The sequence below is a fragment of the Globicephala melas genome, chromosome 10 (genome assembly GCF_963455315.2).
Source record: "Globicephala melas chromosome 10, mGloMel1.2, whole genome shotgun sequence".
NCBI lineage: Eukaryota > Metazoa > Chordata > Mammalia > Artiodactyla > Delphinidae > Globicephala > Globicephala melas.
In genome coordinates, this window is record NC_083323.1 from 75972346 (window position 1) to 75986819 (window position 14474).

General features: G+C 38.8%; 1 protein-coding gene across 8 annotated transcripts in view; it reads right to left on the reverse strand.

Moving 5' to 3' along the window:
• Positions 1-14474, reverse strand: part of FGD4 (FYVE, RhoGEF and PH domain containing 4) — a 197019-nt gene that overhangs the window by 62273 nt on the left and 120272 nt on the right. For all 8 annotated transcript variants that reach the window (XM_060306019.2, XM_060306013.2, XM_060306017.2 and 5 more), the window contains one exon: positions 2649-2801. Coding sequence is in view for 2 of the 8 variants with exons in the window: in XM_060306013.2 (XP_060161996.1) it covers positions 2649-2801 (153 nt within the window). In the remaining 6 variants the exon portion in view is untranslated. The remainder of the gene's footprint in view (positions 1-2648; positions 2802-14474) is intronic.

The following is a 14474-nucleotide window of genomic DNA, read 5'->3' on the forward strand; positions in this document are numbered from 1 at the left end:
TCCTCAGGATTTATTTACTTATAGGTAATTAATAAACACAAAAACATAAACTTGATGTTGTTCCAGACACATTACTACATAATCACCACTAATAAGTCAGTTCTCTCCTTTTAAACATCACCAAAATAAATTGTAACCATGATATTATCAGCACTCCACATGAGAAGCAAACACATAAATAAGATTCAAGTATGAGCCATTTTAGGATCTAGATCAGAGTTTCTCAAACTACTGACATTTCGGGTCAGGTAATTCTTTGTTAGGGCAGAGGAAAAGGCTGGTCTGTGCATTGTAGGATGTTGAGCAGCATCCCTAGCCTCTACCCACCAAATGCCAGTAGCAACTCCCAAATGTTGTCGCAAGCAAAAAAGCCTCCAAGTAATACTCATGGGGTCAAGAGGGGTGCAACAGGCCTGCAAAATTATCTCCAGCTGAGAACCACTGATCTCGAATAACCGTCTTCAACTGAATGAAAATTCCATAATGGACCTTGAAGCCTCAACAGCCTCATCATGCATAACTTATAAGGGATTTGCAAGGAAGTGGGCAGAAGGGTGTCAGTGTGATAATCCCGAACTCTGAGCAGGAAGTCTCCGCTAGCATCCCCTTCATTTCTCAGCCTCAGTCACCAAAATGGTCCTAAGGATTTGGAGAAATTAAAAGTAGCTTCTCTCTACTAGAGGGTGGGAAATACTATCTGTCAGCAATAAGTAGTGCTCAGTCTATTCGGCAGCTGATCTGACAAAACCAAGATGTAGCCTCATTTCAGGACACTGCTCTCTTTATGGCACACAGTCTAAGTTTTAAACAAAGAACAGCCGAAACTAAAAGAGACATGATGATGGAGCAGGATTCATTCAGTAAGTATTACTGAAGGCCTACTATGCTGTGTGCTAGGCACAGGGGATGTAGTAGTGTAAAAGGCAGATAAAATAACCAACATGGATGAGTTACATATATACTAGACCAATCTGTAATGAATGAGAAAAACCAAAGCAGGGATGATCAAATATGAGATTTAAGGGGTGATGGTGGGGTTAACATTTTAGCTAGGGGGGCCAGGGAAGGGCCAAACAATGAGTGAGAATATTTTGAAAAAGAAGTATAAAGTACTCTATGTAGTTTATTTACTATCTGGAAATACTCTGTCGTTATGTAAAATTATATATATAAACCCATATTCAAGATAGGAAGTAATTATATATATTTAAATAGCAATACATTGACTTCAGTATAACTACAAACAGCAAAAAGCAAGGTCAGTGTTTTCTCCCCTAAAGAATGGGATTATTTGGCACATGGCAGCTCAGAAAGGACACTGCTAGAATTTATCTCAATGAACTAAAAAAACAATGAAGTAATGCAATGCATCTTTCCAAAACAGTCTTTATAAATAATGAAATTCATGCTTTTGATCTGGGCAATTACATAAAATTAAACTGTATTTATTTCTTATATATATTTTTTACCTTATTTGAGGTCAGCTCAGGTCTAATGAGCAATATGGAATTTTGTATTATGCAAATAAAATGGCTTAAATCATGATCAGAAAAATTTCTATTTTCATATTCACAATGTTATAAGGAATATGGCCAAAGATTAAGGTTATAAACTCATGAATGAGCTAGTCATTTGAATCTCTAATTATCTGACCTTGTTTGATAGCCATATCCCATACCACCACCAATAGAGCTAGCAGTGAGAACAAAAAGAAAAATATCCCATAACCTGGAAGACTCCATTTTACCCCCATTAAAGATCTCTTTCAGAAATTCTTAAAACATAAGAACAAGAAAGAGACCAAAGTAAATACAAAATAATCCAAATAAAAATTGATTTTTCCAAAGTATAGTGATTCTGAAAATGTCTAGTATTGTTTCTTGGCTGAATGTTCAGCATTTGATATAAATGAAAAGATATTAGAAAGAAACTACACATTAAGCCACAGTGTAGCATAGTTTTGTGTTTGTTACACTTCAAAAGGCCTTGCTCTCAATCATCAGAATTATAATTCTGTGCTTCTTAAAGTTAATGCACAGTTTACTAGAAATTTATTTGTAAAAGAAAGTGGTGACTGAACAAAGCATTCAGAGATTTCCACCATATAATTTTTCCCCTTGTTGGATGCTCAACTCCTGGATAGAGGGACTCTTTTAATTTCTGTGGATGACTTTACTAGGAAGCCTGAAAAGCCCCAGTTCCTTAATATTGCAAAATCACATTCTTGCTAAGTATATTAAAGCACTGTTTTAGAACAATCTGTTTCACAGACCCTCTGACATCTAGCAAGTCATGATGACTTTCCGACACACACGTTAATTTGTTACATATTTATTATGCAAACGGTAAGTTAGGCTCTTGTACTATGTCACGCATAATGCATGAAGAGATCACGTTTCCACTAAGGGGACATGTAAACAATTTATGTAATATGAAAAGAACCATAACAGAGAAATATATAAGATGTTTTAGGAGTAGAAACCCCACCTGAGTAGGTTCACAGACTGACTTTTCTCCTGAAAAAATAAATGCACCCAGTTCCTCCCATTTAGAGCTTAAAACTCTTTCTTAGTGATCATCATTCTTCTGTGTTGCCTTCATCAATGAAGAAAGCATACAACCTGATCAAAAAAACCCCATCAGCATACCTTGTGGCTTTGGACTTGCAGCTGAGTGTTTTGCTGGAGTTTTCCCATTTATTCCCTGAGCCTCTTCATCATATACATTCTGATCAATCAGTGCGGTTGTGCTGCTTTTCAAGCAAGGTGAAACTATAGTGATCTTTGGACAGGTACTGCTGCCTGGGAGAGTTCAAAAAGAAAGAACAGGTAAATGCAGAGGTGGAACATAACTACATCTCAGGACTTAATTTCTTCTGACTCCATAAAACAAAAACAGTCACAGTTACAAGAGTATGCATTGAAATAATTTTCCCACGTGTGCTGGCCTTGACAAAGAGATTTCCTGAGAAAGATCTCATTCCACGTGCTTGAGAAACCTTATAATACACGCCGACAGAGACTGCTGACTACTACACACACACACACACACTCTCTCTCTCTCTCTCTCTCTCTCTGCTCTCTCTCTCTCCCCCCCCCCACCCCCCGCCCCTTTCCTTGCAGGGCCATGGAAAGGGCAGAATGCAGCTGCTATGATGCAGGTGAAGGAGAGGACCAGAGGGCCCCAGCACTAATCTGTTAAAAGCGTTCCTTTCCAGCATCCAGTCAGTCACCAGTCATTGAGTGGTTCAAAAGAACAAAGCAGGAAAGCATGAACATGACAGCTGACCTAAAGACTCTAGAAGAATGGTTTGATTAAAAATGAAGAAATCACACACACACACACACACACACACACACACACACACACACACACACACATGACCCTCTTTCACTAGCTTACTCAGACTCCAAATCAACGTATTATTAATACCCATGTTTTCAAAAAAAAAAAAAAAAGAATGACGAGAGTATGTAGATAATATTCATATTTAGTTACAACTCAAAAATCTTTGAAACACTGCAGTGCTTTAAAAAACTGAAATACATCATGAAGCATAGATGGAGAACAGATCAATTCTTAGTTCAATTTCTGATACAAGAAGTTAAATACTGAATTTCAGAGACTTTTAAAGAAATCATAAGCCAGTGTTTTCTCTTTAAACGCATGCTAAATTTTCCTTTCTTCTAGTTGACATGGTGATATTAACAACAGATTAGACCCTGTTTAGGAGAAAATAAAATTTCTACCAGGAAATTCACTATCGTTAAATAAAAGTATGCCATTTAAGAAACTATCATTTGACTAAGAAACAGTTACATTTTTACAGAATCCAAATATTTAAAATGAGAACTATTAGAGATAAAAGGCGTTAATAATTATTCAAAACAAGAAAAGCTAATAAAACCCAATCAACTTTTTGTTGAGTAAAAAAATTCCCTTTTACTTCAATTGATTGGGTAATATTGATTAAAAACTACAATACTGCTTTATTTTCTGTTCTCCCCTTAAAATATATCTAGGTAAAACAAATTTTAGAAGATATTAATAGTTCCAAGTATTGTCTGAGAAGTTATTAGAGACCCAATGCTAAAACACATTAAATGAGTTTCATCAGACACCCTTCTGCTAAAATGGGCTGCCAACTAAATAAAGCATTGTTTAGCCAAATAAAGGCCTTGAATGCAAGATTTAAGGAACATTTGACAGCATATTATAAATTATAAACAGAAGAAATTATAAACAGAAGAAATAAAAGCTCAGTCTTTGAATGTGTGATCCTATCTACCTTCTTAGAAAAACCACATGAAGTAGGCAAAGCATATTCCTAAAATCCACAGTGTACCATCCAACCACTTAGCCTTTTAGGGGCATTAGGATGTTTGTTCCACAATGATCCCAAGAATGGCTTAGTATCTGAAAGGCCACCTGCTGAGGTCTAGTGAAGGATGGCCTTGGGGCAGAAACAGTGAAAAGCCACAGCCCAACTACAAATCAGAGGCAGAAACTGTAACTTGACAGTAAAATGAGACACTGTGAAAGCAAGAATGCAGCTTTAGAGATGATTACAGCAACAAAACTATAAAAGGAGGCAGCTAAGGAGTAAATGAGAAAACAAATTAAACTGAATCTTTAAAAAATAGATCACCACTGTAACATATTAAACGATGAAACTACTTTAATAATTAACCTATTTAGAAACAAAACATGTCTTGAATAAATAATAATTTTTAATTGAAAACTAGGCACTTAATTTCTGGATAGCAAGCTTGCAGGATCTGATGGGTTTACAAGATCATATTTATTAGATAACATCTCAGATGAATGTGATGAAACGCCTGCAGTAGGAGATCAAGTACACATCTATTTTCTTTTGAATCCATTAAAGTCATGATTACATATATTTTGCCAGTGATAATAAATCCACAGCCAGAAACTTCATTTCAGATCATTATTTAAAACCCATCTCCAAACTTCAGCCATTATCACAAGGTATGAAAATATGGTGAAAGACACAGAAAACACATTCTTAAAAGGTTGTTAAAAAAAAAAAAAGCAAAGACAAATATGCAACAGAGACCATGCAAAGCCCAAAATCTTTACTATTATTTACTAACTGGTCCTTTACAGGAAAAGTTTGCTGACCATGGTCTAGGTCAAACATATAATGGTAAAGGAAGTTTGACTAAAATTAGGCAGCACCATTTCATTAAATCATCTTTTAACATCCTGGATATTAGCAACACAGAGGAATACTTCTTTTTGCTTGTTTATGACTGACTCAGCCTATTCACATTTGGAGACAGTCCTTATTTGGGTACCAGTTGCATAACAGGGACTTGAAACCAAAATTGTAACCAGATGGTCTACCTATTCAAGAAATTTTATATTATAGAGGCTTTCAGATTCCAATTTACCAAGAACCAGTATGAGTGATTAAACACGTATCTCTGGACACAGATACAACCAGTTACATTATGTTAGCACAGGGAGAGGGGTCCTATTTACTGTCTCTTCTTGAGGATTGGTAATCTATTTAGGTACTGGTCTTAACCATTTTGCATTCCTCTGTCTTATGCTTGCTGGGTCATATCTCCTGTAAGAACTGCCTAGACAGATGTAACTGCAGGGTATCCTCAGATATTCTCAGTTAATCCAGCCTCATCTTTGACTGCATAAACCTCCCTGTTCCAACTGGAGAGGTTCCCACTATGGCTTAACTTTCATTTATGTGTCTTTTGCATAGTACTTGTGAGTGGCAGATAATCTCTCTGACTGGTTAGGGTAACTCTGTCTTCTATTTGCAACATTTTGTGTTGGGTTTTGCCAACTTATTCTTGAATGGCTCTTTCACAAATTAAGGTTGGATTTACTCCAAAGCAAAGTCCGTTCACTTCTTGATTCTTCAGGCCTGATCTCTTGTCATGGTATCCATGACCTCAGATCACATCTTTATGACCATGTCTATAGTGCCTCACCCAACCATAATCTCTCTCCCAACTGCACCAAGTCTCTAGCCCAGAAGATCTCCATGGACTCCACCCCTCAGGACAAGAGGATCTCTTGATTTAAGAGCACAGAGTAGTTTTCTAAGAGAAACAATCTTCCTAGGTGTATATTGTCCAGAAGAAAAGTGATACTTAAAAAAGAAAAAAAAAAAACTAACAATATTTTGAAATAATCTTAGATTTACAGAAGAGTTGTGCCCAGGCTCTTAGGTTAGCATCTTATGTAACTACAGTATGTTATCAAAACTAAAAATTTAATATTGGTACAATACTAGGCCACAGATTTCATTCAGATTTCACCATTTTTTTCACTAACATTCTTTTTCTGTCACAGGATCCAAACCAAGATATCATGTTGCATTTAGTTCTCCAGTCTGTGAGAGTTACTGAGTCTTTGCTCGTCTTTCATGACCCTGGCAGTTTTGAAGAGTACTGGTAAGTATTTTGTAGAATGTCCCTCAAACTGGGTTTCTCTGATGTTTTCTCATGATTAGACTGGGTTTACAGGTTTGGGGGAAGAACATCACAGAGGTGATGTACCCATCTCACTGCATTACATCACTGCATGATACCAACATGATTATCATGTGGTATTAACCTTGGTCACTGAGTAAGGTGATGTCTGACAAGTTTCTACACTGGAAAATATTCTATTTATAAGACATTTTTCAACAGTCTTCTCCTATCATCCCTTCAAAGTTTCCCCACCTGTCCCACAGTTCTGGATATGGGTCATATCTCCCATGTGCTATTCAAAATGCCTGGATTAAGAGATCAATTGCACTTTTAAAAAAGCAATTAAAATTATAAAACTCATGGTTCACAACTCATTTTTCAATGAGGAACAAATCCTGAGCAAGGAAATTTATTTCAGAAAACGACTTCAGTTTCCCAAACTTCAAGACCTCAATAATAAAATCCATACCCACATCCACTCCACCCTGCCAAATAATAAGCAAACCACAAAGGATCTTAAGAAGAAAATATGATGGACAGTTTAAGAAATTTCCTTGGACCTAGAAAATCTAATTCTAGGAATCTAATCTACAGAAACAATCTTGTGTGTGTAAAAGTATATGCATATGGACAGTCAATGCAACATATGCAGCTGTGAAAAACAGAAAAACAAAAATAAGACTGGGAAGATTTCCAAGATATTATTAAATAAAAGACAAAAAACTAGAAAAATATGTACAATATGATCCCACTTTAAAAAAAGAAATAACATACATACAAACGTGTATAACTGTACTGAAATGAATGTAAGGTAATATGGCAAGGGGACAGGGGTAGGGTGAGAGAATGAATGAGAACTTTTATGTTTTGCTGTCTATACAGCAATATCATTTAAATCTTTTATAATGAAAATGTACTTATTAATTATTTATATAAAAAAGAGAAAAATCGGGCTTCCCTGGTGGCGCAGTGGTTGAGAGTCCGCCTGCCGATGCAGGGGACGCGGGCTCGTGCCCCAGTCCGGGAGGATCCCACATACCGCGGAGTGGCTGGGCCCGTGAGCCATGGCCGCTGAGCCTGCGCATCCGAAGCCTGTGCTCCGCAACGGGAGAGGCCACAACAGTGAGAGGCCCGTGTACCGCAAAAAAAAAAAAAAAAAAAAAAAAGTTGAGATGGTAAACTTTATATTATGCATTTTTAACATAAAAATTTTAAGTAAAAAAGCATATCCCTTGCTTAATAAAATAAAAAGAAATACTAATATATTCAATTGCCTACTTAGCATCTCTACTAGTATGTGTAAGAACTAACTCACACCCAAATCTGACACCCTTGTCTCCCAACTCTCACTCAAAATTAACTGACTTTACCATCCTCTCCATCTCAGTTAATGGCAACCTCATCTGTGCTTAGGACAAAAAGCTTGGAAGTGTCCTAAAGTCCTCTCCTTTTCTCTCAGACTCTACAGCCTATCCATCAAGAAATTCTGTTGACTCTACCGTCTACCACTACCACCTGCTCAGCTACTATTCTGGCCTAAATTACCACAATCTTTGACTGGATTACAGCAAGACCTTCCACCTGGTCTCCCTGTGCCTATGCTTGTCCTCTGTATGTGTTTTCAAACAGGCCACAGAGACCCCTTTTAAAACCCAAGTCAGATCATGTCCCTCCTGTGCTTAAAATTCTTCCATGGCTCCACATTTCACTCACAGTTTAACAACTCAACTCTTCACAGTGGCTGACAGGCTCTACATGATCTGACCTTAGTTCCCTTGCCACTGACCTCATTGCCTAGTATTGCCCCCTTGCTCACTCCGTGCTAGTCATACTGGTTCCCTGCTATTCCTCCAACAGGCCAAGCATGCTTTACAGCCTTTGGTCTAGCTGTTTTCTGCTGGAATGCTCTTCCCCCAGATAACTGCTTTCTCCTCACATCTTGGCTCAAATTGCATCTTGTCAACATGGGCTACCCTGACCACTCCATCTAGTATTACTGTTACTCACAGGGTTTCCCGCCCCCCACCCCATAGCCTTTATCACCTTCTAAAAGACTACATTATTTATTTTCTTAATTGTCTGTCTCCCCTGGTTAGAATGTAAGCCCTGGGAACATCTCAGGAATACCACCTGCCACATAAGTAGAGGCTCAGTAAATAATTGTTGAAGAAATGAATTCTAGATACTTCAGGAAAGTTTCTCTTCATTTGCTTTACATTCTCATTTTCTATTTCATGAGAGGTGCTTTCTAAATTCCAACAATAAAGGAGACATGTAGCTGTTTGAGAGCTTAATCTATACAAAATTTCAAACATTTCCATTCTTAGGTAAATTTTTAAACATTCTAGGTTATTTATACACAAATTCTAAATATCGTGGGGGAAAAAAAAACAACAAAAAACTTTACCCAAGTAAACTTCCTCACAACCCAGCAGATTTCTAAACATCTGGAATTGCAGAACTATCCAGATGTTTGTCTTGATAAAAAAAAGTAGCAGCCAAAAATCCCAGCAACTGACTGAAATACTTTTATTTATTATAATCTGTAATTTTATTTACATTTATTAGAGTCACTAACTCAAATGCACTATGGCTGCCAATGTTTCAGACTCAGCATCTGATGCTACCTAAAATTATAGTATAGTACAGAGTTATACTGTCAGGAAAAGCAGATTGCTTTAGGTCTTTGAAGTTCAAAAGTAATATGAACTCAAAATAAGCCTTGAAGGTAGGTGACTGTAGATATTCATTATTTTTAAAGGTCCCATTGCTGTATGATAAAATAAAATATGTAAAAAGGCAACTGTTACTATTGTATCTAAGGTATATGCAACAACATATGTAATGAGATAAGATAAATGCAGCCTCTAAAAACACAAAAGTCATTTGTTTTTAAACTTGAAATATTTTATTTTCCTGAAACATGCTCCATAACTTTATTGAAATTTTTGCTACTCAAAAGTAGTGAAAAGGATAGTAAAATTTCTAAAGAATGCTACTGTGACTGAAGAATGCTATTGCGACTGATCCTTTCAAAGGTAAAATCTATTAGATGAACTGAAACACATCTCACTAAGATTGTCAAAATTCCAGTTTTGAGTAGGAGCTCACAGATGAGGCCCACAGCCATAGTACCTGTTATGTATTAATATATGTATGTACAGCAGACTATGTATATCACTACAATTCAACCATGGGTTCTAGGGGTCTGAATCCCTGCTCCCCACTTTCAGAGTGACCATTCATTAGGTGCCATGAGTCCCCGCATAGAAAGTGTTGAAAGTGCACATTCCACGATGCCTTCTGGGTTGGTGTTGGGCCTGGTTGGTCAGTGTGTTTTGCTGTGCCTTGGCATGGTGTTTTTAGGTAGAGACCAAACTTCCTCTGCATACCCCTGCACAGGGAAGGGAGCTGGTGGCAGCTCTTCCACCCCCAACCATACACCGATGGAGATTTCCCTTTCGGCTATAGTTAACTAAGAATGTTGGTCCAGATTACAGAAAAGTTCTTGCCATTTAAAGCACAAAATATTACTCTATGCCTGCAGCCATGACCAGAGGGGAAGGTGGGAGTAAAGAGAAACCACAATCAATTACATGCTGCTCCTTCTGCCTGCTTGCAAAGGGTGGTTCTAGTTGACACCATCTGAGTTGGAGAGGTTCATAGCCTGCTGTGCTTTACCCGATAAACTGATGCCAATTTATAATAACACCCATTTCTTGGTTCCTTCTTTTTTATAACCAAGTGGAAGAAACTGGGGCCTAGATTTATCAAAAGAACCTGCATTACTGCTGTACTGACAATGAGAAATATCCCTGAGAAGCTGCCCATCCATGTAATCAAGTAAGTGCTGTTTTGAAGTCATCAAACTTTTTGCCAGAGCCTAAGGTTCGTAACAGTTTTAAGTTTTGAAATCTATGAACATACATACTATAAAAGATCTCTAAGTATATTAATGTGCATATGGGCCTGCTAACTGGTGTTAGATTTCCCCAATATGATCATCTGTATCAAAAAGTCAGCTCAGGGACTTCCCTGGTGGTGCAGTGGTTAAGAATCCACCTGCCAATGCAGGGGACACAGGTTCAATCCCTGGTCCAGGAGGATCCCACATGCCATGGAGCAACTAAGCCCACGTGCCACAACTACTGAACCTGCACTCTAGAGCCCGTGAGCCACAACTACTGAAAGCCTGAGTGCCTAGAGCCTGTGCTCTGCAACAAGAGGAGCCACTGCAGTGAGAAGCCCATGCACCGTGATGAAGAGTAGCCCCCGTTCGCCACAACTAGAGAAAGCCCACACACAACAACGAAGACCCAACACAGCTAAATAAATAAATAAATACATAAATAAATGTCGGGGGGAGGGGAGTCAGTTCAGATGCTGCACATATGCACACCTAGGCAGCTTTCCTTGATCCCCAGAAGCACAACACTTGGCTGTTTCCAGGTCAGTTGTACTAGTAATTATATACACTAAATATATCCTTAGGGCAATATAAACATTCTTCAGGGCATGTCAGTCATATAACTCTAATTTGCCTAAATTCAAATCCTGGCTTCACCGTTTAATAGCTGATTGACTTACTTCAATTTCCTGATCTGTAAATGAGAATTCATAGGATTCATAACAGTACCCCTCTCATAAGGCTGTTGTGAGGATTATGATTTAATTAATTCTAGTGAAAGTACTAGAGCAGTAGCTGGCACACGGTAATTGCTATATAACTACTTGCTATTACTGTTACAACTTGTATAATATGCAATGCTGTATAATGCCCAATGCTGTATAATGCCAGGGTAGTGGATCAGGGGACCAGATCTTTACTCTCTCCTCCCTCCAGCCTCTTAAGAACCCTACCTTTTGCCTCCTTCTATGCCCGCCCTATCTGCTTATATTTGCCCTTACCATTGCCTAAATTATGATTTACTACCACCCAGCACTTGCTCACGCTGGTTTACTGTCTTAGCAGCTGCCATTTGCTTCAGTGCCTCTGCTACGTTCAGGGATTCCCAATAGGTCATTTTGGATAAATTCCGGCCAATTAATGACTCTTTTGCAAGTTAATACAATAATGAATTATTTACAAATATGTGGCCTGGTGCATTAAACATGGTAACAGTATTAGTAATGACAATGTGATGTCTGACTTTTTTTTTTTGGCCGCACTGCGCGGCTTGTGGGATCTTAGTTTCCTGACCAGGGACTGAACCCGAGTCCTCAGCAGTGAAAGCGCAGGGTCCTAACCACTGGACCGCCAGGGAATTCCCTAATGCCTGACATTTGACGTGGAGTAGAATTTACTACAGACCATTTTAATCCCAAACAATTTAATAATTATTCTTCACCCTTTACCATGATTGTAAATATGTGTCCTGGATTCCATAACTTTTTTCATTTTTCCTCTATTTGACATTTCTTCATTTACTATGAGGCACAATTGCTGGTTTTTAAACAATCATTTTCTGAAAAGCACATTTAAGTGCTTATGACCACTTAAACTCAGTATTTAATAGCTCTCATCTTTATGCTTCCAAAGTACAAAGTGTTTTTGTAAGCTCTGAGAATATCCAATGATCAACTGCAAAATGAGTAAGAAAACTTATCAAGCTTCTACTTTATTCTATTCTTTCTTTTTTTCTTTTTGTTCCTCCTTACATGTACTGAGTGATAACTCCCTAATTAAAAGTGCCAGGTACTCTGCTAATTACTGGGGACAGGAGGACAAATAAAACATAATCCTTACTCTCAGGTAATTCCTAGAGATATGCACAATTCCATAGGTGTCAGTCCCCCTGCCCCCAACCCCTTGCTAACTGCAACTAGGAAGCAACTGCACTATTCACCCTATCAGCAATGGCAGAGGGTGAAGAGGAGAGGAATGGATCTGAGGCTTACTGAGGAAAGAATCAGTAAGGGACTGGCTTAAGAAGGAAGGGACAAAGAGGAGGAAAGGATAACACTTACTTAAGCTTCTGACTAACATGACAGGAAAACAGTGCCTTTCACTTTAAGAATGCAAGAAGATGGGGCTTCCCTGATGGCACAGTGGTTAAGAATCCACCTGCCAATGCAGGAGACACGGGTTCAAGCCCTGGTCTGGGAAGATCCCACATGCCGCGGAGCAACTAAGCCCATGCGCCACAACTACTGAGCCTGCACTCTAGAACCCATGTGCCACAACTACTGAAGCCCAGGAGCTTAGAGCCCATGCTCTGCAACAAGAGAAGCCCGTGCACCGCAACGGAGTGGCCCCTGCTCATCACAAGTAGAGAAAGCCCACGCACAGCAACGAAAACCCAACGCAGCCAAAAAAAAAAGAATGCAAGAAGAATAGAGTTTTGAGTTTTGTGTGAGATATTTTAGGAGCCTGTGAGACTGTTCAGGATGAACAGTCTGCCCTGATGTTCATTAGGTTTGGCCAATCTTAACGCTCCACTTGCCTCATTTTCCAATCTCCTTGTTAAAGTTTTCGGACATATTCCCTTTGATATTTTCTTTAAAATATCATTTTATTGACTATTAAGGGAGGGGGGGAAAGCCTATTTGCCCCATGCAGGGCCAGCTATAAGAGACTCTGACCCATTTTGTTGTTGTTTTTGGTCTCAGTAATTATGGGTTAAATCACCTGTCTTTCCTTCTATAAGAAGAACTGATTTCCTTAATTTTATTAATAACAGTAACAAATATCAGTTTCCCTGGAGGGAGGGAAAAGGCACTTATTGAGAGAACGGACAGGTTTCTGGGTGTTTGTGGGTTCCTTCAGGACTGCATAGGGCTCAGCAGTCCATTAAAGAGCCCAGGTGAAAACGTAAAATAGATAGCTAGTGGGAAGCAGCTGCATAGCACAGGGAGATCAGCTCGGTGCTTGGTGACCACCTAGAGGGGTGAGATAGGGAGGGTGGGAGACGCAAGAGGGAAGAGATATGGGAACATATGTATATGTATAACTGATTCACTTTGTTATAAAGCATAAACTAACACACCATTGTAAAGCAATTATACTCCAATAAAGATGTAAAAAAAAAAAGAGCCCAGGTGAAAAGTCACAGGAGTCTTCACAGCAGGTGTCACATGTGCTAGGACAACTTTCCCCAAAGTGTGTTCTGTGAACAGGATTTCTCAATGCCCCCCTCCACCACCCCACCACAACTAACCAACCAACCATGATTCTATATGAAGTATTTGTGACCTGCCAAATTTGACAGTTTTATCTTGCAGACTCATGATGCCAGTGGGCATACTAGAGGCCAATGCAGAGCACTACAGTAAAAAACAAAAACAAAAACCTATTTAACTTTGAACCCAGTATACATCCATGAAAGCTTTCCATCATTTATTACAAATTAACATCCCATGGAGCATGGAACACATTTTGGGACAAGTTGCCCCAGGGACTCCTCCCATTCTAACAAGTTGCTTGGGCTACTTCCCATACTTTCCCATCTCTACTGCTCCTGACTTCCCCATAATCATCTTGGCTGCCCTCATGACTGTGACTCTCAAATTATGAACTGAAACTCCAACCCGGCCTTGGCTTTTTAGACATGACCCTGCTGTCCCCAGCTTCAATGCTGCCCAATCCCATAATGTGCTGACCACAAAAGCAGCATTAGGGGCAGACCCAGGATGCTTGAGTCCTGCACGTGGAGTCTAAAACTGGAGCAGCGCTCAGCTTAAAAAATCAGATGAAATTACGTTCTGTAATCCTGCCAGTCTATACTTCCTCTCCATTCTCTCCACCTCCCTCTTCCTCTCACATGCATAATCCCACAGCCTAGCAGACAAACGCATGTAATTTAGTAAACACAAAAAAATCTCCAAAGGGGCTTTTTCTTTTCTTAAAGTGGTTATAAAACAGGATGTAAAGTATTATAATAATTAACAATGCAGAGAACAGTAATATGTAGAATAATGCAGGCAGTTTCATTTCATTGAGACAAGTATCATAAGACCTCTGAATATAAAATTACATCACTGGGGCTTCCCTGGTGGCTCAGGGGTTGGGAG